General features: G+C 43.1%; 1 protein-coding gene and 1 long non-coding RNA gene across 2 annotated transcripts in view; one reads left to right on the top strand and one right to left on the bottom strand.

The window, feature by feature from the left end:
* Window positions 1–10984: 10984 nt before the first annotated feature.
* The window catches only part of LOC120990062, a 37443-nt gene continuing 25150 nt past the window's right edge, over window positions 10985–23277 (bottom strand). The window contains exons 3-4 of the long non-coding RNA XR_005776364.1: window positions 12031–12094; window positions 10985–11542 (exon numbers count right to left, since the gene is read on the bottom strand). This is a non-coding gene — a long non-coding RNA (uncharacterized LOC120990062). The remainder of the gene's footprint in view (window positions 11543–12030; window positions 12095–23277) is intronic.
* LOC120990060 (lecithin retinol acyltransferase-like) overlaps window positions 14412–23277 on the top strand; it is a 52874-nt gene continuing 44008 nt past the window's right edge. Inside the window, exon 1 of the mRNA XM_040418571.1 lies at window positions 14412–14962. Coding sequence (XP_040274505.1) covers window positions 14432–14962 — 531 coding nt within the window. The 5' untranslated portion in view covers window positions 14412–14431. The remainder of the gene's footprint in view (window positions 14963–23277) is intronic.

The following is a 23277-nucleotide window of genomic DNA, read 5'->3' as shown; positions in this document are numbered from 1 at the left end:
TGCCTGTCTGACTATGCCTCTGCCTCATCCTTCGGTCCTGCACTGTTGCTCATGGTAACGACCCCGCCTGCTGACATTGCTTGTACTTCTGGTACCTTTCTCAGGTATCTCCTGGTCTGCCTGGACCAGCTGCCTCGTGTGCCTATCCTCCTCAAGAGGTAGTGAACTGGTGTTCCCCTCGGGAAAGTCTATCCCCACCATAGTAGTTGAGGGTGAGCCGCAACTACCGGGCTCACCCAGTCTATGTTCAGTAGATGCTGTACCAGGTAAATCAACTACGGGGTGAGCATATTGAACAGCTCGTGGTGCCCAAGGTGTATCGCAAGGTCATGTTGGAGTTAGCCCACCAACATGTTCTTAGGGGACACCTGGGCCAGCAGAAAACGCAGGACCGGATTCTACAGCAGTTCTACTGGCCCAGTGTGTTCAGAGAGGTGGAAGAGTATTGCAAGTCTTGCCCAACCTGCCAGATAACCAGCCCCCAGCCACATTTCCGTAGTCCTCTGGTCCCTTTCCCGATTATTGAGGTTCCATTCAAGCGGATTGCTATGGATCCCATAGGCCCAGTACCGAAGTCCGCTAGAGGGCTCCAACACATCTTGGTCATCCTCGACTACGCCACTCGGTACCCGGAGGCGGTGCCACTGCATCATACATCAGCCAAACTCATAGCTAAGGAGTTAATGGAGATGTTTTCTCGAGTGGGTCTGCCTAAGCAGGTTCTGACTGACCAAGGGACCCTGTTTATGTCAAAGGTCATGAGGGAACTCTGTAAGTTGCTCCACATAAAAGAGTTACAAACGTCCGTGTATCATCCGCAAACGAATGGCCTGGTAGAGAGGTTTAATGAAACATTAAAAAATATGTTAAAAAGAGCGGTGTTTAAGGATGGGAGGGACTGGGACCTTCTTCTGCCCTATCTCATGTTTGCAGTGCGAGAAGTGCCCCAGGCCTCTACCTGGTTCTCGCCATTCGAACTGCTATACGGCAGACACCCTTGCAGTCTGTTGGACATCGCCAAAGAGGCGTGGGAACACCAACCCACATTGCACAAAAGTGTTGTTGAGTACGTCACCCAGATGCAAGGACGGATCGAAACAGTGTTACCTCTGGTTAGGGAGCATATGGAGGCAGCACAGCGAGCCCAGAGTAGGGTCTATAATCGGCAGACTCTGGTCCGGAACTTTAACCTGGGTGATCGGGTGTTGGTTCTGGTATCGACTGTAGACAGTAAGTTCCTAGCTAGGCGGCAGGGGCCCTACGAGGTACTTGAAAAAATTGGAGAGGTAGATTACAAGGTACGGAAGACAGCCCACGATCAGGGTTCTTAGGGGAAGCCGTTTCAGCCCCTCTGTCTGTAGCCAGGGAAGCGGCTGTCACAGTGAAAATTGCTGACAGCCTCTCCTCTAAACAGGCTTAGGAAGCCAGGGAGTTCATTAGTCGGACCTCCCTGGACGCACGTCCATAATCCGGCATGATATTATTACTGAGCCTTAGGTAAAAGTCCGGTTAAAACCGTACCGGGTACCCGAGGCTCGGCGACAAGCCATCGCGGACGAAGTGCAGCTAATGCTCCAGCTAGGTGCCATCGAGGAGTCAAAAAGTGAATGGGCCAGTCTGATGGTGTTAATACCCAAGCCGGATGGGACATTGCGGTTCTGTAACGACTTCCGCAAACTGAATGAGGTGTCCAAGTTTGACGCATATCCCATGCCCCGAGTAGATGAGCTTATTGAGAAGTTAGGCCAAGCCTGGTATTTTTCTGTGTTGGACCTCACCAAAGGGTACTGGCATGTACCCTTGACGGAGGCTGCCAAGGAAAAAACGGCTTTGATCACACCAGAGGGGCTGTATCAGTACAAGGTATTACCATTTGGTCTACATGGCGCTCTCGCCACATTTCAAAGGCTAATGGACGTTGTACTACGCTCACATCGTCGGTACGCTTCAGCGTACCTAGACGATATCGTTATCCATAGCACCGACTGGGAAAGTCACCTGCCTAAAGTACAGGCTGTAGTGGACTCCCTTAGGAAGGCTGGACTGACCGCTAACCCAAAAAAGTGTGCGATAGGGTTAGAAGAGACCAAGTACCTGGGGTATGTAATTGGGCACGGAATGATCAAACCTCAGGTGAACAAAATTGAGGCAATTAGGAATTGGCCCCGACCTGTCACTACTCGGCAAGTGAAGTCATTCCTGGGTATGGTGGGGTACTATATGAGATTTGTCCCCAATTTTGCTACAGTCGCCCACACCATTGACAGGCTTTTTGAAGGGCCACAAATCAGTGACAGTTCAGTGGAATACACAGGCGGAAAAGGCTTTCTCCGCTTTGAAGTCTGCCCTGTGTGGGTCCCTGGTATTGGTGACACCTGACTTCAAGAGGGAATTTGTGGTACAGACTGATGCCTCAGGACATCAATGGGAACATCCTGTTGTTTTCCTGAGCCGAAAGCTTACCCCAGCTGAGACTAGGTACAGTATAATAGAGAGAGAGTGCCTGGCCATCAAATGGGCACTCAAGTCTCTCCACTAATATCTGTTGGGGAGAAAGTTCAGTTTGGTGACCGACCACTCTTCTCTCAAGTGGATGAGCCAAGCCAAAGAGAGGAATGCTCGGGTCACCAGATGGTTCTTGTCGTTACAGAACTTCAAGTTCTCAGTGGAACACAGGGCAGGCCGCTTACAGGGAAACATAGATGCCCTGTCCCAGGTACACTGTCTGGCAAGTGTACATCCCCTCAGGGTTAAACAAAGGGGGAGGTATGTAGGAAGGTGCAAGCGTCCGTCATTGACGGAAGGTATGTGTCACCGAGATTCCTAGCCTCGGTGAGGTAAGAACCGGTAATTTCATGTGTCAGTGGCAGCTAGTGCTGGCTGACATGGTTTTGCTATTTAGTATGGCTGTAAAGCCGATTCGGGCCGGCTCTTACTGGGAGCAGCCAAAGTGCAAGGTGGGTGGCTTCTCCCCACGTTCCAGGCTGGGTCTTGGTTTGGGCTATAAAACACAGGCAGCACTGTCAGGTGGTGAGAATTTTTACTCCTCTCTGACAGTGAAGCTCTGTCAGTCTCTGTGTTGGGACCTGCGAGTTTGGGCCTGGGTAAAGGCCTGCTACCTTGTTGGCTTGAGGTTAACAAGTTAACAATATTGGTACAAAAAGTACATAAACCTATTGTAGGGTAGCCTATAATGATCCCCTCAAAAAAATGCTGACTCACCCATAACAGATAAACCTACAACGAAACAAAAGTTACTTTTGTTTCATTGTAGGTTTACTTGTTGGCTTGAGAGCAGGCGGTTTCTGCTATGTCCAAGGACTTCTGCATTGCTGCATGGTGTGAACAAACACCAGACTCAATGTTTTCCTTAAAACTGACTTTTTGTTTTGCTTATCCTTATGTGTGAATAAACACCAATCTGTTTAATCACAGATTTTTATTAAGTAATAAACATTACAGAAGACATAAAAGAATAATATTAGCAGCAGCTAGCGCTAGTCTGCACTGCTGCTGCTAATATTATTATTCTTTTATGTCTTCTGTAATGTTTATTACTTAATAAAAATCTGTGATTATCTAATATGTGTGTCCCTTTGTTCATTTGGTGTTGTTATATATTGTCACACGTTGTCGTTGCCTCTATACTGCGTCCGCAAGCCTGTCTACCAGAGCAAATCCCCACAATACCTAAATCATAGATCGTCGTCCAGAATTTCAGAAGTGTGAACAGGTATCGTTTACAGCAGTGGTCCCTAACCTTTTTTGCACCAAGGACCAGTTTCATGCAAGACAATTTTCCCAAGGACCAGGTGGGGGGGGGGGGTGGCTTAGTGGGTGGGGGGGGGGCTTAGGGGGTGCTAGTTGGCTCTGACTGATTCACATGCATAACAGAACACAAGGTGCATATTAATATATATAACACTATACAGTATAATGACTATATAAACTTACTAGGGTCTCTGCTCCACTGGTCTTTGCTGCACTGTACCGTATTTTTCGCCTTATAAGATGCACCTAGGTTTTAGAGGAGAACAAAAAGAAAAAAACATTTTTCATTACACCTCAGGTCAGACCAGCAATCAGACCCCCAATGTTAATCAGACCTCTGCTGACAGCCCTAATCAGACCCCAATGTCAATCAGATGTCAGATCAGACCACCAATGCCTCAGATCAACTCCCCCACCTTTAGCCATCTATCAGCCCCCATGTCAGCCATCAGCCCCCATGTCAGCCATCAGCCCCCCATGTCAGCCATCAGCCCCCCATGTCAGCCATCAGCCCCCCATGTCAGCCCCCAGCCCTTATGTCAGCCATCAGCCCTTATGTCAGCCATTTGTCAGCCATCAGCCCCCCCATGTCAGCCATCAGCCCCCCCATGTCAGCCATCAGCCCTCATGTCAGCCATCAGCCCCCCATGTCAGCCATCAGCCCCCCATGTCAGCCATCAGCCCTCATGTCAGCCATTAGCCCTCATGTCAGCCCTCATGTCAGCCATAAGCCCCCATGTCAGCCATAAGCCCCCCATGTCAGCCATCAGCCATATGTCAGCCATCAGCCCCTTATGTCAGCCACCAGCCCCACTGTTTTCCTTAAAACAGACTTTTTGTTTTGCTTATCCTTATGTGTGAATAAACACCAAACTGTTTAATCACAGATTTTTATTAAGTAATAAACATTACAGAAGACATAAAAGAATAATATTAGCAGCAGCTAGCGCTAGTCTGCACTGCTGCTGCTAATATTATTATTCTTTTATGTCTTCTGTAATGTTTATTACTTAATAAAAATCTGTGATTATCTAATATGTGTGTCCCTTTGTTCATTTGGTGTTGTTATATATTGTCACACATTTGCTTCATCAGTGTTGATGATTTAGTATGTTGTACCAAACTGTTTAAGTTAAAGACGTTGTCGTTGCCTCTATACTGCGTCCGCAAGCCTGTCTACCAGAGCAAATCCCCACAATACCTAAATCATAGATCGTCGTCCAGAATTTCAGAAGTGTGAACAGGTATAGTTTACAGCAGTGGTCCCTAACCTTTTTTGCACCAAGGACCAGTTTCATGCAAGACAGACTGATTCACACGCATAACAAAACACAAGGTGCATATTAATATATATAACACTATATAATGACTATATAAACTGACTAGGGTCTCTGCTCCACTGGTCTCTGCTGCACTGTACCGTATTTTTCGCCTTATAAGATGCACCTAGGTTTTAGAGGAGAACAATAAGAAAAAACATTTTTCATTACACCTCAGGTCAGACCAGCAATCGGACCCCCAATGTTAATCAGACCTCTGCTGACAGCCCTAATCAGACCCCAATGTAAATCAGACGTCAGATCAGACCACCAATGCCTCAGATCAACTCCCCCACCTTTAGCCATTTATCAGTCCCCATGTCAGCCATCAGCCCCCATGTCAGCCATCAGCCCCCCATGTCAGCCCCCAGCCCTTATGTCAGCCATCAGCCCTTATGTCAGCCAACAGCCATTTTTCAGCCATCAGCCCCCCCATGTCAGCCATCAGCCCTCATGTCAGCTATTAGCCCTCATGTCAGCCATCAGCCCCCCATATCAGCCCCCCATGTCAGCCATCAGCCCTCATGTCAGCCATTAGCCCTCATGTCAGCCATCAGCCCTCATGTCAGCCATAAGCCCCCAAGTCAGCCATAAGCCCCCATGTCAGCCCCCAGCCCTTATGTTAGCCATCAGCCATATGTCAGCCATCAGCCCCTTATGTCAGCCATCAGCCCCCCATGTCAGCCATCAGCCCCCCATGTCGGCATCAGCCCCCCCATGTCAGCCCCCATCCCTTATGTCAGCCATATGTCAGCCATAAGCCCCCCATGTCAGCCCCCAGCCCTCATGTCAGCCATCAGCCCTTATGTCAGCCCCCAGCGCAAATAAAATAAAAATAAAAACACTTACCTCTCCTGCTCCTGGACGCCACCGCTCCCCACCATCGCGATCCTCTTCTTCCTGATGTTGGCTGTGTATCGCGGCGCACAGTGTGAGGTCACAGAGTGCCCTCATGCTGTGCGCAGCCCTGAACAGCCGATAGCCGAGCCGAGGACCAGGAAGCGGTGACTACAGATCCTTCCTGGTCCTACTGTACTAATGAAGCATACCGTGTTAAAGACAGCCCTGATTGCCGCAGCCCGGCAAACAATCTTCCAGGGCCCGATCCTGGGCCGCGGCCCGGCGGTTGGGGACCACTGGTTTACAGCACAGACGATTCCACGGTGCGTGTGGAATGTAACTGTTTGCCTGACAAATGATCTACATGATTGCAATTTTTATACAATACTCCATGCATCTATAGGAATATCATTCAAACGTTCATGACTCGAATAACAACTTGTTAGCTGCTCAATTAATTCAATTATCGAATTGTGCAAAGGGGCCTTTAATCCTGTCCAAGATAGACCAGCTGCCCAATAGGATCATATTGCACGTCAATGCAAGCCTATGGAGAGGGGAGGGGGAGGAGTGAGCAGGTGCACACACAGACAAGCAAACTGCTGGAGCTAGATGGGCCGAGATATAAACTTCTTTTCACCACCATACAGGTGAAGTCATCTCTGTAATTATCTTCATGTTCCTGGGGCTGCTTCTGAGTTCATAAGAGAAGGTTAGGAAGTGGATTCTCCTCTATTTTTTTGTGTGCAGTGGATGACAGCTAGTCTCCACCCACCATGTCTGAGAGAACTGCAAACTAGATATTCACTATGCACAGAGAAAAACTGCTAAAAATTCCAGATACAAGTCATATAATGGCCAGTAATATTATGCCTCAAAGTTTGTTGAACGGTTAGTTGGTGTAGACTTATGAACTAGTAGAGGCAGTATATTTCTTATAGAGTTTATGTACTGTAGAATAATACGTGATAAAAGCAGAGTGTGCATACTGGATTGATGAAAACAAAAAATTAAAGGGGGACTTGCTAGAGGTGTCGAGTTGGGCACACACCCTGGATGCCAACTAGCCATTCTGCCTGGGCCAGTGTTATAAGATACAGGGCTAGGGCAACAAATTGAGGGTAGGTCCCTAATGAAGGAAAGCTACAACCAACAAGATTAGGACAGGAATATACAACCCACAAATAAACTATAGATAAACTCATAAGTTATGGATGTTACCTTGTTAGAAGTTGACAGACAGTGCTCATTTGCCTTTAGCTGTATTTAGGTTTATTAGCATATAAAAGTAACCTCTCCCATAAAATACCATGTCAGCCAAAAGGTTTATTTTTAAAATTTGACACGTGTGATTAGTATATTGTTCAATACATGTTCTCCCTGTCTTACAAAGTGGAGAAACAAGAATCTGCACCTTGTTATCTTGTAAGCTGAACTGAGAGCTGCCACGTGTTAACATTACTTCATATCGGGCTTTGTAACATCATTTAATATTCACTTTACAGTTTTGAAACTGCCTAGTTTTAGATCGTAGCTGACTAACATTTCTTTAATTTCATAAAATTCACTGCAGAACTAGCATTCGGCATCAGAAACCCTTTAAGGAGTTTAAGGTGTTACTGGATTTGTTGTAGTCAGGTGGGTTATTAGAGAAAGAGGATTGCGGTTTCCTTCCTCTGGTTACAAGTTGTTCATAGAGAGAAAAATGAAGTTCTGGATCACCAGGTGACTTGGTAATGTTGGCAACTGGTTCATGAAATGATTGATATATGAGTAGAAGGCTTTCTGAGAATAAGCATGTACATTTTGATGCATTTTCCATATGTGGAAAAATTTGGATTTTTGTATACTAGCTTACCATCATTCAGGTGAATGAGGCTGAGATACAATAAAGAGTGGCGCTATGTATTCAAAAAAATACTCTTTTTTTTTTAAAATAATTTCATGCAACCCCTTTACAATATGTGTATTTTTGGGGCATGCTGCAATCAGCCCTTTTATGTAGCATCATTTTATATCCATGAAGTGGAACAAATCGGACCTAGAAATCGTCAGTAAGTAAAGTAAATGTTCCCTTATTGCTATATGGCTCTCAGGGATAAAGATATATGCCTTTGATTGTGGTAAGTGGTAGTTTTCCATGCATTTTACTGGTTGATGTAGTGTGAATTTACTCTGAGGGACAACGGGGCACAGACATAACAATACTTATTTGTTGAGAGAGAAGTTGTCCAGTGGTATAAAATGTTTTATATATGGCTCATAGATGGTAAGGCTACTTTCACACTAGCGGCACGGACCTCCGGCAGCCTGTTCCATCGGGTGAACAGCCTGTCGGATCCGTCCTGCCGCTAGTGAACGTGTCCCCCCGGACTGCTGCCCCGTCCCCATTGACTATAATGGCTGCCGGAATAAATGTCGGACATGTCGTAGTTTTATTCCAGCAGCTTCTTGCCGTGCGCTGCCGTGCCTCCGCCGGAACTCTCTCCCCCCCCCCCCCCCCCCCTTATAGTCAATGGGGATGGAGCAGCAGTCCGGGGGCACACGTTCACTAGCAGCAGGACGGATCTGACAGGCTGTTCACCCGATGGAACAGCCTGCCAGAGGTCCGTGCCGCTAGTGTGAAAGTAACCTAAGCGTTCAAAAAGAAGCAATACTCCCCCACAGCAATCACTGACCACTCCTGTTCTCCACTTTCTGCACCCGGATCAACATGTCAGAAATACAAGGAAAGGCCCGCTCATTCCATCACTGGCCATAATGGTGACCTGCCTCAGCCAGTGATTGGCTGAGCAGACCTTTCCTGCAATTTTTGGCACATCGAGCCAGGACCAGGAAGTGAATCCTTAAAGGGGTTTTTCGAGATTTTAATACTGATGACTTTTCGAGAAAGCAAGTGACGACACATTCATCGGTCACATGGCAGAGGCCATGAAGTGAATGGGGCTGAGCATGATACCAAGCAGAGCCGCTATACAATGTACGGGGCTGTGCTTGGTGAGCTGAGAGAAGGCCGCGGTGCTCACAGGAGTGTTGGTGCTTTCTCAAATAGCTAATCAGCAGGGGTCCCAGGTGTCGGACCCCCACCAATCAGATACTGATGTATTAAAATCTTGGAACACCCATCTTGGAATACTATGGAATTGCTCCCGCAGATTTGGTTGCATCAGATCCAATATGGATGAGAATTTAAGAATTCTCATCCACATTGACTAGAAAGACCGCCGCCGCATAAATTCCCCTGCAGTGTGGAATATGCATCCGCAGCATGTCAGTTTATGCGGATTTCACCGTTAGTAATGCACAGCATAAAATTCACAGGAAAACCGCAGCAAAATCTGTGCTATAACAGAGCTATTAAAACACGTTATAGCTCTCTCTGTCAGAGTTAGTTTACTCATTTATTAGAATTATTTAACTTTATAAACAAAAATAGGCAGATCATTTTTATTATATGTATTTAACATGACTAAAATATATATATATATATATATATAATATAACATAACTATGCTGAACTTACGCATTGTCTTAGTATCGGTTGGCAGTCACACAATATATATTATAATGCCTTTATGTGTCATATCCAGTACATAATAATTTAAAAACAGATTGGATTAAATAATTCAGTAATAGTTTAATAAATTTTAATTTCATTTTTGAAACCTGACAGTAATATTAAAGGGTTTCTATCACTTCGTTTCACCTATTTAGCTTTCAGACACTAGCGATCCGCTAGTGTCTGCTTTATCTAACCATCCTAATATAAGAGCTTATTGTCCTGCCGTTTGGCTAAAAAAATAACTTATATAGATATGCAAATGAGCCTCTAGGTGCTATGGGGGCGTGATTAGCACCTAGAGGCTCCGTCTACCTTAACAAACTGCCGCCGCCCAGCGCGTCCCTCCAGCCCGCCCATCTCCTCCGGAATGCGATGCTCCTCGTATTCGGCGCATGCGCAGTGAATGTCTGATCGCTTCCCTGCTCAGACATCTCCACTGCGCCTGCGCCGATGACGTCATAGTGCTCCGAGGAACAGGCGCAGTGGAGATGTCTGAGCAGGGAAGCGATCAGACATTCACTGCGCATGCGCAGAACAGAGACGCGCACGGAGAGGATCGCTTCAGCTGGAGATGGGCGGGCTGGAGGGACGCGCTGGGCGGCGGCAGTTTGTTAAGGTAGACGGAGCCTCTAGGTGCTAATCACGCCCCCATAGCACCTAGAGGCTCATTTGCATATCTATATAAGTTATTTTTTTAGCTAAACGGCAGGACAATAAGCTCTTATATTAGGATGGTTAGATAAAGCAGACACTAGCGGATCGCTAGTGTCTGAAAGCTAAATAGGTGAAACAAAGTGATAGAAACCCTTTAAGACAAATACATGGTTAAAGAATGTGGTTTATAGTGAATGATCCTTTATCTTAGATTCTGCATACCGATAGCCCTAATATAATATGATGGTATCTGATAGGCTTTATTGTATAAAGCAAAGTACAGCTATTACCCTGCAAAATATGTCTTTATAAAGAATCTGCACAGTCATAAACAGAGACAGAAGAGACGTGTGGTCAGAAGCACAGCTAGCTCAGTGGTAATATAATGTCTCTTAGCTTTACAACTTTTACAAGATACACAAGCTCTGGACAACTAAGACTACTTTCACACTGGCGTTTCTGGGTCCGCTTGTGAGATCCGCTTCAGGGCTCTCACAAGCGGCCTAAAACGGATCAGTTCAGCCCCAATGCATTCTGAATAGATAAGGATCCGTTCAGAATGGATCAGTTTGGCTCCGTTGCGCCTCCATTCCGCTCTGGGTTTTTGGTGTCCGCCTGATGATGCAGAGCCAAACAGATGTGTCCTGACTTACAATGTAAGTCAATGGGGACGGATCCGTTTTCAATGACACAATATGGTGCAATTAAAAACGGATCCGTCCCACATTAACTTTCAATGTAATTTAGGACGGATCCGTTTTGACTTAGACTTTTTTTTAAAAAGAATAATGCAAACGGATCCATTCTGAACGGATACAAGTGTTTACATTATCGGGGCGGATCCGTCTGTGCAGATACAAGACGGATCCGCACCGAACCCACGTGTGAAAGTAGCCTAAATTGTATGGAGCCAAAATGCAGCACCCTTAGGGTTTTCTGCCCAACTGTGCCTCCATATTCCTCCAATACCTTGTGATAGCATGCGGAGGTATTTCTGATGGAGTATGCCGTGATTTTTTTGTTGGATTCATACTGCTTGCTCTATCAAATTCCTTATCATGGAGCTATTCCATTTTCAAGGGAAAATACCCCATAATAGGACAGCGAGCGGTTTATCTGTGTACAGCTTCCTGTAGGTGTCTCTGCTGTGAGCATGGGGCTCAGTTGTGATACATTTCTACCTGCTTTCCCAAAGACTCCTTCAGTAGAATACCGGCATCTTTAACACTATGTTTTGCACTGGGAATGGTACTTTTGTTGACATTTCACCAGCTAATGATGCATTTCAGCAGTATAATACTTAAAGAGAACCTTCAGTTGTAGCAGAAGATAGCTTTGGTGGTAGTGATGGTGGGGTTATTAGAATGAAGGAGCTTCCAAACCCACAGCTTTAGGCCTCCTGCACACGACCGTATGGCTTTTTCAGTGTTTTGCGGTCCATTTTTCATGGATCCGTTGTTCCGTTTTTTGTTTCCGTTGTGTTTCCATCTCTGTTCCGTTTTTCAGTTCCGTTTTTCCGTATGGCATATACAGTATACAGTAATTACATAGATAAAATTGGGCTGGGCATAACATTTTCAATAGATGGTTCTGCAAAAAACGGAACGGAAACGGAAGACATACGGATGCATTTCCGTATGTGTTCCGTTTTTTTGCGGACCTATTGACTTGAATGGAGCCACGGAACGTGATTTGCGGGCAATAATAGGACATGTTCTATCTTTAAACGGAACGGAAATATGGAAATGGAATGCATACGGAGAAACATTCAGTTTTTTTTGCGGAACCATTGAAATGAATGGTTCCGTATACGGACCGAATACGGAACGCAAAAAACGGCCAGTAAAAGGGGGAAAAAAAGGTCGTGTGCAGGAGGTCTTAGACTCAGCAGTTTCACCGATTTTAACTCAGAGATCTCCAGATTTCCAGGCTACTGCTTGCAGCATTGCTACAGGAAAGAAAAGAATGTAATGTCAAGTGTAGAGAAACTTTAAAGCACTTAGATCATTTGTTTGTGAAATGGTACAGTTTTCTGTATATTAAATGAAAAAGATGAGTATAATGGGGTAGATTTACTGTTGGAAATGCATCAGAATTCTGGCGCAGAGTCCATGCACCACATTTTTTAATCAATACATTTTTATTGCTTTTCCGACAATAAACAAATTACACCATCATTAGAGGTCATATACTTGTGAGTAATCACATATGTGAAAAAATAACATATGCAAAGAAACAATTAACAGAACTGTTCATCGCAGGGCAGAAAATTAGTACCGATACATAAGTCGTTGAAGGAGTCATATACTTAGAGGTCCTCCATATATGCCATAACTTTTCATACCTAGGGTAATTGTGTTTAACTAAGGACATGGATCGTTCAAAAAGGCATGTTAGATTTACCCTGGCCACAATGTCCTCCCTGGCGGGAATATTAGCGCTCTTCCAGTTGGTAGTGATAGCCAATTTGGTGGATAAGAAGATATGGGCGATAACCACTCAGAGTTTAGAGGGGATATTCTCCAAACCAAAAAACAAGAGGGAATCAAGGCATTGCCAAGGAGTTCTGAAGCTAGAGAGAAGATTTCTATCCACAAGGGTTTAAGATGCAGGCAATTCCACAAAATGTGGAAAAGCGTACCCCTTAGGCCACAAGCTCTCCAACATAAGTGGGAGACTCCAAGGTACATGAGGCTCAGCCTCTCAGGGGTATCCATGCACCACATTTATTAAGTATCGCAAGACTTATTTTTTTGCCTTGAACAGGGAAAGGGGACATGACTTAGTGGTGCTTTAATATGCACAAAAAATCAGGCATGCCATTATGGTACAAAGTGAGCCACCTAATATGTGGTAAAACCTGGACAGGATAAAGGCGTACCATCATCCAGCCTGGGGCATTTACAATGTATGACTTTTGTAAAAGTCACAAAAATGTTGCATCTCCACATCAGAGAACCCTCTGGTGTACTTTCACTGACAGTGTCTAAATCACATTACACTTAAGCCACCTAATTATGACTGTGCTATTTCATAAATGAGGCACACCCACACAAAATAAAGGCACATTCCCCCTATTAGTAAATCTACCTCCCATATGTGTATATCTAGAATGTATTTCTCTCAACAAGGAGTTCTTGATTTGTAATGTATTTCTTCCTCTTTGCTGATTCATGACCAAATAATGGTTATAAGCAATGGCAAGTACAGACCTGCTACTGATAGAATGTATACCTTAATAATGGTGTTCTAGTGCATAGTAGGTTTTCCTTTAGGACAGGTTATTAATATCTTGAAACCGGAATGATCCTTTAACATAAGTCATCAAGATAAGATCGGTGGAGATCCAATTCCCGGCACCCTTCCGTGGCCTCTTCAGACAACTGATCGGCAGTTGGGGAATTGGACCCTCATCGATCTGATATTGATGACTGATATGTCATCAATATCATGAAACCGAAATACCCCTTTAATGCAAGTCTGGCAGACATTGCCTGGAATTGGGCAGACAAAAAATTGTATTTGTCCAGCCAAATCCCAGAAGGCTAGTGGAGATCCAGAGAGCTCCGGCAGGCTAGTGGAGAACCAGAGAGCTCCGGCAGGCTAGTGGAGATCCAGAGAGCTCCGGCAGGCTAGTGGAGATCCAGAGAGCTCCGGCAGGCTAGTGGAGATTCAGAGAGCTCCGGCAGGCTAGTGGAGATCCAGAGAGCTCCGGCAGGCTAAGGGAGATTCAGAGAGCTCCGGCAGGCTAGTGGAGATCCAGAGAGCTCTGGCAAGCTAGTTGAGATCAAGAGGCTCCGGCAGGCTAGTGGAGATCCAGAGAGCTCCAGCAGGCTAGTGGAGATCCAGAGAGCTCCAGCAGGCTGAACTCCTACCGGAAGTGTTAAACAAGCCTAAGAGCAGTTATATAAAAGCACTTGGTTCTGTTATGCATTATTATAGAGCCCACTGCCCATGTATAACCAGAAACTGATATTTAGTGTTTATTCTTACTGGGTGTTGTTCTGTTGGGATGAATATTTACGTTTGTGATAGACTATAAAATATGCCAACGTCCACATTGTTAATTGTATATTAGTCATGTTTCAGTAGGTGTGTAGTTATTCCTTATTAATTGTGCAGTACTTAGTAAGTGTCAGACTTGTAAGAGCTGCCTACTTTTTAACCAGTCATACTAAGCTGTATAAAGCACAGGACCCAACCCACATGCCATGATAAAATACAGGATTTGCTAAGAATGTGAGTTCATTAAGGCTACTTGCAAACCAGCAAACAACTACCGAAGATGAAAAATCCAGTCTTAGGTTTACTGTCATTTCTTTTGGACAAGATATTGTTCTTTGTAAAACCAAAACCAAACTGCATTTCAGTAGCTGACACGAATGGTAATATGTACGAGACATCGCTCTTTAAAAGAGGTGATCTTCTGGAAGTTCCACGCACTCTCTTTGTCCATTTTGGCATCTACCTTGGAAATAATCAAGTTGCACATTTGATTCCAGACATTCTTCCAGTTTTAACTTGCAAAAAGACTTATGTTGAGAAAGTTGTGACTAACAAGAGATTGATAGGAGGAGTGCTAGCTAAAATAGCTAGTGTGAGAGTGGACGATGTGCAGGATTTTGCGTATGGTGCTATTATATTACTCAACAGCATGGACCAACATGTAAAAAAAATACCTCTTTCTAATGAAGAAGTGGCTCAGAGGGCTGAGAAACTTGTGGGAACCACATCTTATAGCTTGCTGTGGGACAACTGTGAGCATTTTGTCACTTACTGCAGATATGGAACTGCTGTGAGCTTACAGACTGACAAGGTAAATATATGACAGCAATTTGAATGTGAATATGTGTTGGTTTTATGTGGATGAATGTAATCGGCCAACTCTTTTGTTGAAAATATCTGAGCAAGATAAACTGCTTGTTTGCATATAATGATAGTATTGGTGTCACTTTTAAATGCCGAATGACAACACATATACACTAGAAATATGTCACCAGACTTATTTTTATTAGAGCAACCTCAGATCATATTTAGGTCATGCAGTCCTTTTCAGCCAGTTTGTGAGATATCACTTATCCACAGGGCCTGTACCCCTGAAATGAATGCAGCAGGTTGAACATGCACACTGCTGCCTTATTCATTATGTGTGGGACTGCTGGACATAGCGCAGTACAGTGTTCAGCTATTTCCGGAACTCCGATTGAGAAGAAACGAGCAGCAGTGTGCATTATCATGCTGCCTTTCCATTCATTTCGAGAGAATTGGGTTCTTGTAATAGGTGGGGATCCAACCTCTAGGATTGTCTGGCTATCTCATGTGTTTGGGGGTCCTTACGACTCTCCCTTAACAGATCATGTCAGGGGAAGGAAGGATTGGACATTGTAAGTTTAAGATGATGAACTTTGTTCGTTCCCCTAGAAGAAAAGCTGCCACCAGAGGTGTCTGACAGCATGTATATATGGATCCAAGAGGAATAGCTGCCCGCTGAACAAGTGTTAAGCCAACAGCTACTGAAGGTGTACGCTCACCTTAACACTCACCTATAGGCCTCATTCGTATCAAGCCTGGCCTGTGGCAGGGCTTGATAAGAAAGGACTGAATCTCCCATAGACTGCAATGGTAAATCTTTACAGTCTATGGGAGAAATTATCAGAGGATCGCATTTTAAAGACTTAAGGTAAGTGTAAAAAATAAATAAAAAAGTTAAAAATATAAAAATCACCTTATTTTAAAAATAAAATAAAAAAATGTGATGATCATTAGTATCACTACGTCCCAAAATGCCTGAACTATTAAACTATAAACATATTTATCCCATATGGTGAATGTCATGATGGAAAAAAATCAAAATCTCTGGTTAACAGTTGGTCGCTTCACCTCTCAAAAATAATTAAATAAAAAGTGATTAAAAACCCCAAAATAGTATCAATAAATACTGTAGATCGCCACACAAAAAATGAGACCTCACACAGCTCCATAGACCTAAATATGAAAAAAACAATGGTCACAATATGGTAATGCGAACAAAAATAGTTTTCAACATTTTTTTTTTTTTTTACTGTATTAAAAGAAAAGAAAAAAACTATATACATGTACCTACCCGGAGAATGAAGGTAGCACGTCAGTTTTAGAACATCATATAAATGAAACCGATAAAACTATGGCAAAATTTCCATGCTATTAATTTTTTGCCATCATATGCAATATTAAATGGTCCCATTAGAAAGCACACCTTGGTCCTGCAAAAAAAAAAAAAAAGAAGCCTTCATATATCTATTCAAACAGAAAAACTAATAAAAAATTATGGCTCCTGACATTTGCCCATCAGAACTCATCATTTGTTGTTTTTCTAAATGTGATAATGTTTTTTAATCATTTGAAGGGATACCAGAATTCGATGTCTTGGTTCTCCTCTATTCTCTCCAGTTTCTACAAATTATCTCGGTTAACATTTAGGCCTTGACGCACACACACATACAGTACTCATGCATACATATACATACGCACACATTTTGCAGCATTCTCTACCAGCGCCGTACATGTGCTGACGAGGCTGAAAGTGTTCATGCTGCAATTCTTATTTTGGCCACCTGATGGCAGGCCAGGATAAGAAATGAGCAATATTCAGTTTAAATCGCATTTTAAAAATCTCTGATAGACCAAAATTAAAAATTAAAAAACATAATTTATAGGCTCATATATGAGCATCAAAATCATCCCAAAAAATAAAAAAAACAATGTTCAAAAATTTATAATAAAAGTTAAAATCACCCCCTTTCCGTATAATTAAAAAATGAATACCTGAATAACAATAAATATAAACATCATGGGTATAACCGCAACCGAAAACACCCATACTATTAAAATAGAAAAAAAAAATCCAATACGGCGAATGGCGTAATGAAAAAAAGGGTAAAAATGGCCTATTTGCCATTTTTACATTGCTTCTTTTACCCCCGAAAAAAATTTAAGAAAATGTGATCAAAAAGTCACGCACACTCCAAAATAGCATCAATAAAAACTACGGATTGTCCTGCAAAAAATTAGCCTCTAAACAGCTCAGTAGACAAAAGGATACAAAAAGTTATGGGCGGCAGAATATGGTGATGTAAAATAATTAAATATTATTTTATCAAGTTTACATTTATTTTTACACTATTTAGACATAAAAAAAACTATACATAAATATCGTTGTAATCGTACTGACCCAGAGAATGGAGGGCATGGATCAGTTTTGCCGCAAACAAAATGCTGTGGTAACAAAACCTATAAATCGGGGGAGGAATTGCGTTTTTTTTTTTCAATTCCTCCCCATTTGGAACTTTTTTACCACTCCCCAGTACATTTTATGCCATAATTAATGGTGGCATTAGAAAGTACAACTTGTCCCGCAAAAAAAAGGCCTCATACAGCTATATGAATGGAAATATGAAAAAGTTATGGCTCAAAGAAAATAGGGAAGAAATATAAAAACAATAAAACCTCCCTGTGCGCCCCGTGGCTGTGCTGTGGCCTGCAAAATTGCAGGCCGCAATGCACGAACACCCATCGTGGGGCAGCCACAGCGGATTGCGGACCCATTCACTTTAATGGGTCCGCGATCCGGCCGTTCAGCAAAAAGATAGGGCATGTTCTATGTACTTTCGTCAATGTACTTTGTATGCATTCCATTTCCGTATTTCCGTTCTGTTAAAAGATAGAACATTATTACCCGCAAATCACGTTTTGTGGCATCATTCAAGTCAATGGGTCCACAAAAAAAAATGGAACACATACTGAATGTACTCCGTATGTCTTCCGTATCCGTTCCATTTTTGCGGAACCATCTATACTGTATATGCCATACGGAAAAATGGAACGGAAACAAAAAACGGAACAACGGATCCGTAAAAAATGGACTACAAAACACTGAAAAAGCCATACGGTCGTGTGCAGGAGACCTAAAGCATATGGACAAGATGCTCGAAAAAAAAAAGGCATAACCCATATCATGTTGTGTTTGTAAAAAATAAACAAACCAACCACAAGAATGACAAAAATGCAATGAGGGAATTAGGCTGAGTTCACACGGGAGTGACGGATTTGTTCAGGATGCGTCCCGGGTGCATTGCGGCAAACCCGTGCGAGTAGGTACGCAATTACAGTCAGTTTTGACTGTGATTGCGTTCAGTTGTTCAGTTTTTATCGCGCGGGTGCAATGCGTTTTACGCGTGCGTGATAAAAAACTGAATGTGGTACCCAGACCCGAACTTCTTCACTGAAGTTCAGGTTTGGGTTCAAGGTTGTGTAGATGTAATTATTTTCCCTTATAACATGGTTATAAGGGAAAATAATAGCATTCTTTAATACAGAATGCTTAGTACAAGGTCAATTGAGGGTTAAAAAATAAAAAAATATCACGGTGATGGACCATGTGATTGGACCATGTGATGTGACGTCACCACAGGTCCTTTAGCCGGCAGCTCATGATTAAAGAAGTAAGAAGAGATCGGCAACTACACGATCAACAGGAGGAGGTGAGTTAATTAAATTAAATTTTTTAACCCTCAATTGACCTTGTACTAAGCTTTCTGTATTAAAGAATGCTATTATTTTCCCTTATAACCATGTTATAAGGGAAAATAAATACAGTGAATAGACTGTCATCTTAGCAACCATGCGTGAAAACCGCACCGCATCCGCATTTACTTGCGGATGCTTGCGGTTTTCACTCAGCCCCATTCACTTCTATGGGGCCTGCGTTGCTTGATAAACGCACAATATAGAGCATGCTGCGATTTTCACGCAACGCATAAGTGATGTGTGAAAATCACCGCTCATGTGCACAGCCTCATAGAAATAAATGGGTCCGGATTCAGTTGCACCCGCGCGGAAATCTCGCCCGTGTGAACTTAGCCGAATTCTGGCTTCAAAAAAAGGGAACTTTGGCTTACTTGCAAAAAAATAAAGGTTGTGACTTTTTTCATTTTACATCACTCACTCCGGTTTTTAAAACTGGTGGAAGATTTTGCATGGTAAGCTATATTATCACTTCAGATTTATAAACTGAGGGAGGGATTTATTATAATAAGAGATGAGCAAATTTCCGCTTATGAAATTCGTTCACACTTCGTTTGTTGGTTAAAGGTGAATTGCGGTATGGTTTACGTTACCTTTAAGCAACAAACATAAGTGGAAATTCGCTCATCTCTGATTATAATAGGTGTATTTGAAGTTAGTTTTAAGATTGGATATGCTATTGATATGCTATCTCGCACCAATTGTATGAATGTGTTGCATGGTTTTTATAAGTTTGGCGCAAGTCTAATGTTGCTGCACCTATTACAGTGAAAGTACTCCTAGGGGTTACTGAGCGTAGAGCTGCGACATCTTAGCGAGATTTTGAAAAGTCGCACGTCATAAATATGACTTTAGACTAATCTAATGGAAAACCTGACCAACTTCTGACTCCACTTTTGAAAGTGGCATGAGGGGGCGCAGCTCACAAAAAGTCGCAAGATTTGTGACTTTTGCCACAAGATGTGGCAAAAAAACATTTTTACACTACTGAACTGAAGAAGCAGATTTGATAAATATCCTCCTTAGACTTTTTAGAAAGTTGCAAAAAAAGTCACAAACTTCATTCGAGGAGTTAGGTTTGGGTTAGGTTTAAAGATACACGAAATCTGCAGTGTTTGATACATTTGGTGCAAAGTATGCCAACTCAGACTTGATCTAAATTGACTTCAGATGTTACCCCCTATGTATGTAGACTTCTCAAGAATTTGCTATAAATTTTTAAAGTTTAATGTTTCAAAAGCCATCAAAACCGCCTCAAAGAATGCCACCATATGTTCTGTTTGAATCCAGCCTTGGAGTGCGTGCACATAATAGATGTTCACCTGCATTCTTCTTTATACACACACTGTTTGCATTGCTAACATGCACCACAGGGTGCTGAACAGAGATGCTTTCTGGAATGTGAATAAGCTCTTTTCATTCATGAGCTTTCCGGGGTATACTCTGACCTGTTCTCCGCTGCCATTTCCTAATGATGCCTGTATAATCCAATAGTAGATAGAAGTAAACATTCCCTCATTTCCTTCAAAACACACCTAAACAAGCATTGGTAAAAGAGACTAAACATTCTGGTTAAGATAATTAAGCCTAATGTGGCTAGAAGTAATCCTCAGGTTTAATTACAGACTGCTGTTTCTTATTGGCATGTGTCACGCAAGGCATTTCCCTGTCTGATCATAAACTGTACAGGTCAGAAAAGAAGCAGAGGTTAGCCTAGTGATCTAGCATTTGTCAGGATTTAACTCAGACTTTATTAATAGGATCAAAATGGTGCATAAAACAGGCTCATTGAGTCAGATGCCTCCAATGAATTGGATATGAAATGAAACAAGTTAGGCCTGGTTCACATCTGGGCTGTGAAGTCCAGCAGTCTGCTCCGGCGAAGGAATAGGCTACAGGAGTTTACTGTATGCGCATTGCCGAACTATAATGGGATCCAGATGCTTTCTGGCTTATATAGCAGTTTTCAGCCAGACAATGTAGTTTTTTATGTCCAGCCTAAGGCTGGCTTATATGCTAGATACAGTGAACTCCAGCAGTCAGTCTGCAGTGAACTCCAGCAGATGTGAACCTGGCCTTACTGTAAGGCCTCTTGCACACGAACGTTGTGCATCCGTTCCGTGCATTGGGGACCGCAATTTGTGGTCCCCAGTGCACGGGCAACGTCCGTGCCGCGGCCGGGACGGATCGAGACCCATTCAACTTGAATGGGCCCGTGATCCGTCCGCACAGCAAAAAAATAGAACAAGTTCTATTTTTTTGCAGTGCGGAGGCACGGACAGAAACACCACGGAAGCACTCTATAGTGCTTCCGTGGGGTTCCAATCTGTGCTTCAGTTCCGCATCTCCGTGATTGCGGACCCATTCAAGTGAATGGGTCCACATCCGTGATGCAGAGTGCACACTGGCCGGTGCCCGTGTATTGAGGACCTGCCGTATGTGGGAACACAACATTCGTGTGCAAGAGGCCTTACAGCCGGTTCAGTTCCTACGCGCTGTAAAACGCTCAACAAGGAGAAACCAATGCTTCCCTATCGGCTTAGTTCTCACCAGTGCGTTTTACAGCGCGTACGATCGCGCTGTAAAACGCCCGCCGCCCCAAGAAGTTCAGGAGCTCCTTTTGGGCGTAGTGTTGCGCGTTCCCGTACATAGACTTCCGGGAACGCGCGACAATGGGCGTTCGCTTGTCTCCGCGGCGCGATTGTAAACGCCCATACAATCGCGCATACAGAGCGTACGTTCAGTACGCTCTGGTGTGAACCCAGCGTAACTCTCTCACACCCAGAGTACTGCAAAGCTGTTAAGGTACATTCACACAGAGTTTTTTGGATTAGGTTTTTAAGCAGATTTTCCTGTAGGGTTTTCAGACAAAGCCAGAAGTGGATTTGAAAGGAATAGGAAATATATTTCTTCTTCCTGCTGGGTCCTCTTCTCGCTTTGGCTGAAAAATCAGCCTCAAAACCTCCTCCAAAAAACTCTTGTGTGACCTACCCTAAAAGAGTATTTTATTTATAAAAGTGGTAGCTGTACAAATGTAGTAGAATTAGGGTCAATAAGTGTTGCTACATAAAATGATAATAGACACAAAATTTTGCTACCTCTGGATTTTACACTGTTCTGTTGTAAAATCCAGTGCTGTAGTAGTGCATGTGAATGTAGCACTCAGCTGCTGAATTGATATTTTCTGGAACTTAACCCTTTCAGGACCCTGCCATATTTCACCTTAAGGACCAGGCCGTTATTTGGAAATCTGACATGTGTCACTTTATGTTGTAATATCTTTAGAACGCTTTTCTTATCCGAACCATTCTGAGATTATTTTCTCGTGACACATTGTACTTCATGACAGTGGTAAATTTCAGTCAATATTTTTCATTTTTATTTATAAAAAAAATCCCAAATTTGTCAAAAAAGTTGCAACTTTCGAAATTTCAATTTATCTGCTTTTAAAACAGATAGTGATACCTCATATACTAGTTATTACTTTACATTTCCCATATGTCTACTTTTTGTTTGGATCATTTTGTGAATGCCGTTTTATTTTTTGGGGATGTTAGAATGCTTAGAATTTTAGAAGCAAATCTTAAAATTTTTCCCGAAAATTTCCAAAACTCACTTTTTTAAAGGTCTTCTGTCACCCCCAAAACCCTTTTTTTTGGGGGGGGCTTGTTAAAATCCTTTTATAACGACTACGATGACGTCTTCTCTTTCGGTGACGTCATCGGCGCAGGCGCACTGAGGGAGTGCTGAGGAGGCGAGCCTCCTGCTCTCAGAGCGCCTGCGCCGAATGAAGACAGGCACGGGATTTGAAATGATGACGGGGCCAGCCGGAGGAGGAGAGCGCTCGCTGGCCCTGTCAATCAACAGGACGAGGGGGAGTTTTTTTGCGGCGGCTACCAGCAAGTAGTCGCCCTACTTGCTGGCAGTGAAGTGATTTGCATATTTTAAAAGATCGTTTTTTAAGGAAAAGAAGCCACAGCCAAAGGTAAGAGCCCTATGTAGGGAATAGTTGTTATAAAAGGATTTTAACAAACTCAAAAAAAAAAAAGGGTTTTGGGGGTGACAGAAGCCCTTTAAGGACCAGTTCAGTTATGACGTCACTGTTCGGCTTACATACAGTGGATATAAAAAATCTACACACCCCTGTTAAAATGTCAGGTTTCTGTCATGTAAAAAAATGAGACAAAGATAAATCATTTCAGAACTTTTTCCACCTTTAATGTGACCTATAAACTGTACCACTCAATTGAAAAACAAACTGAAATCTTTTAGCATACACCTGCCATCATTTTAAGTGCCTCTGATTAACCCCAAATAAAGTTCAGCTGCTCTAGTTGGTCTTTCCTGAAATGTTCTTAGTCTCATCCCACAGCAAAAGCCATGGTCCACAGAGAGCTTCCAAAGCATCAGAGGGATCTCATTGTTAAAAGGTATCAGTCAGGGGAAGGGTACAAAAGAATTTCCAAGGCATTAGATATACCATGGAACACAGTGAAGACAGTCATCATTAAGTGGAGAAAATATGGCACAACAGTGACATGACCAAGAACTGAACGAGACGAGAAGAAA

This window comes from Bufo bufo, chromosome 2, assembly GCF_905171765.1.
Source record: "Bufo bufo chromosome 2, aBufBuf1.1, whole genome shotgun sequence".
Lineage (NCBI taxonomy): Eukaryota > Metazoa > Chordata > Amphibia > Anura > Bufonidae > Bufo > Bufo bufo.
This window is presented reverse-complemented; position numbering and strand designations above follow the sequence as displayed.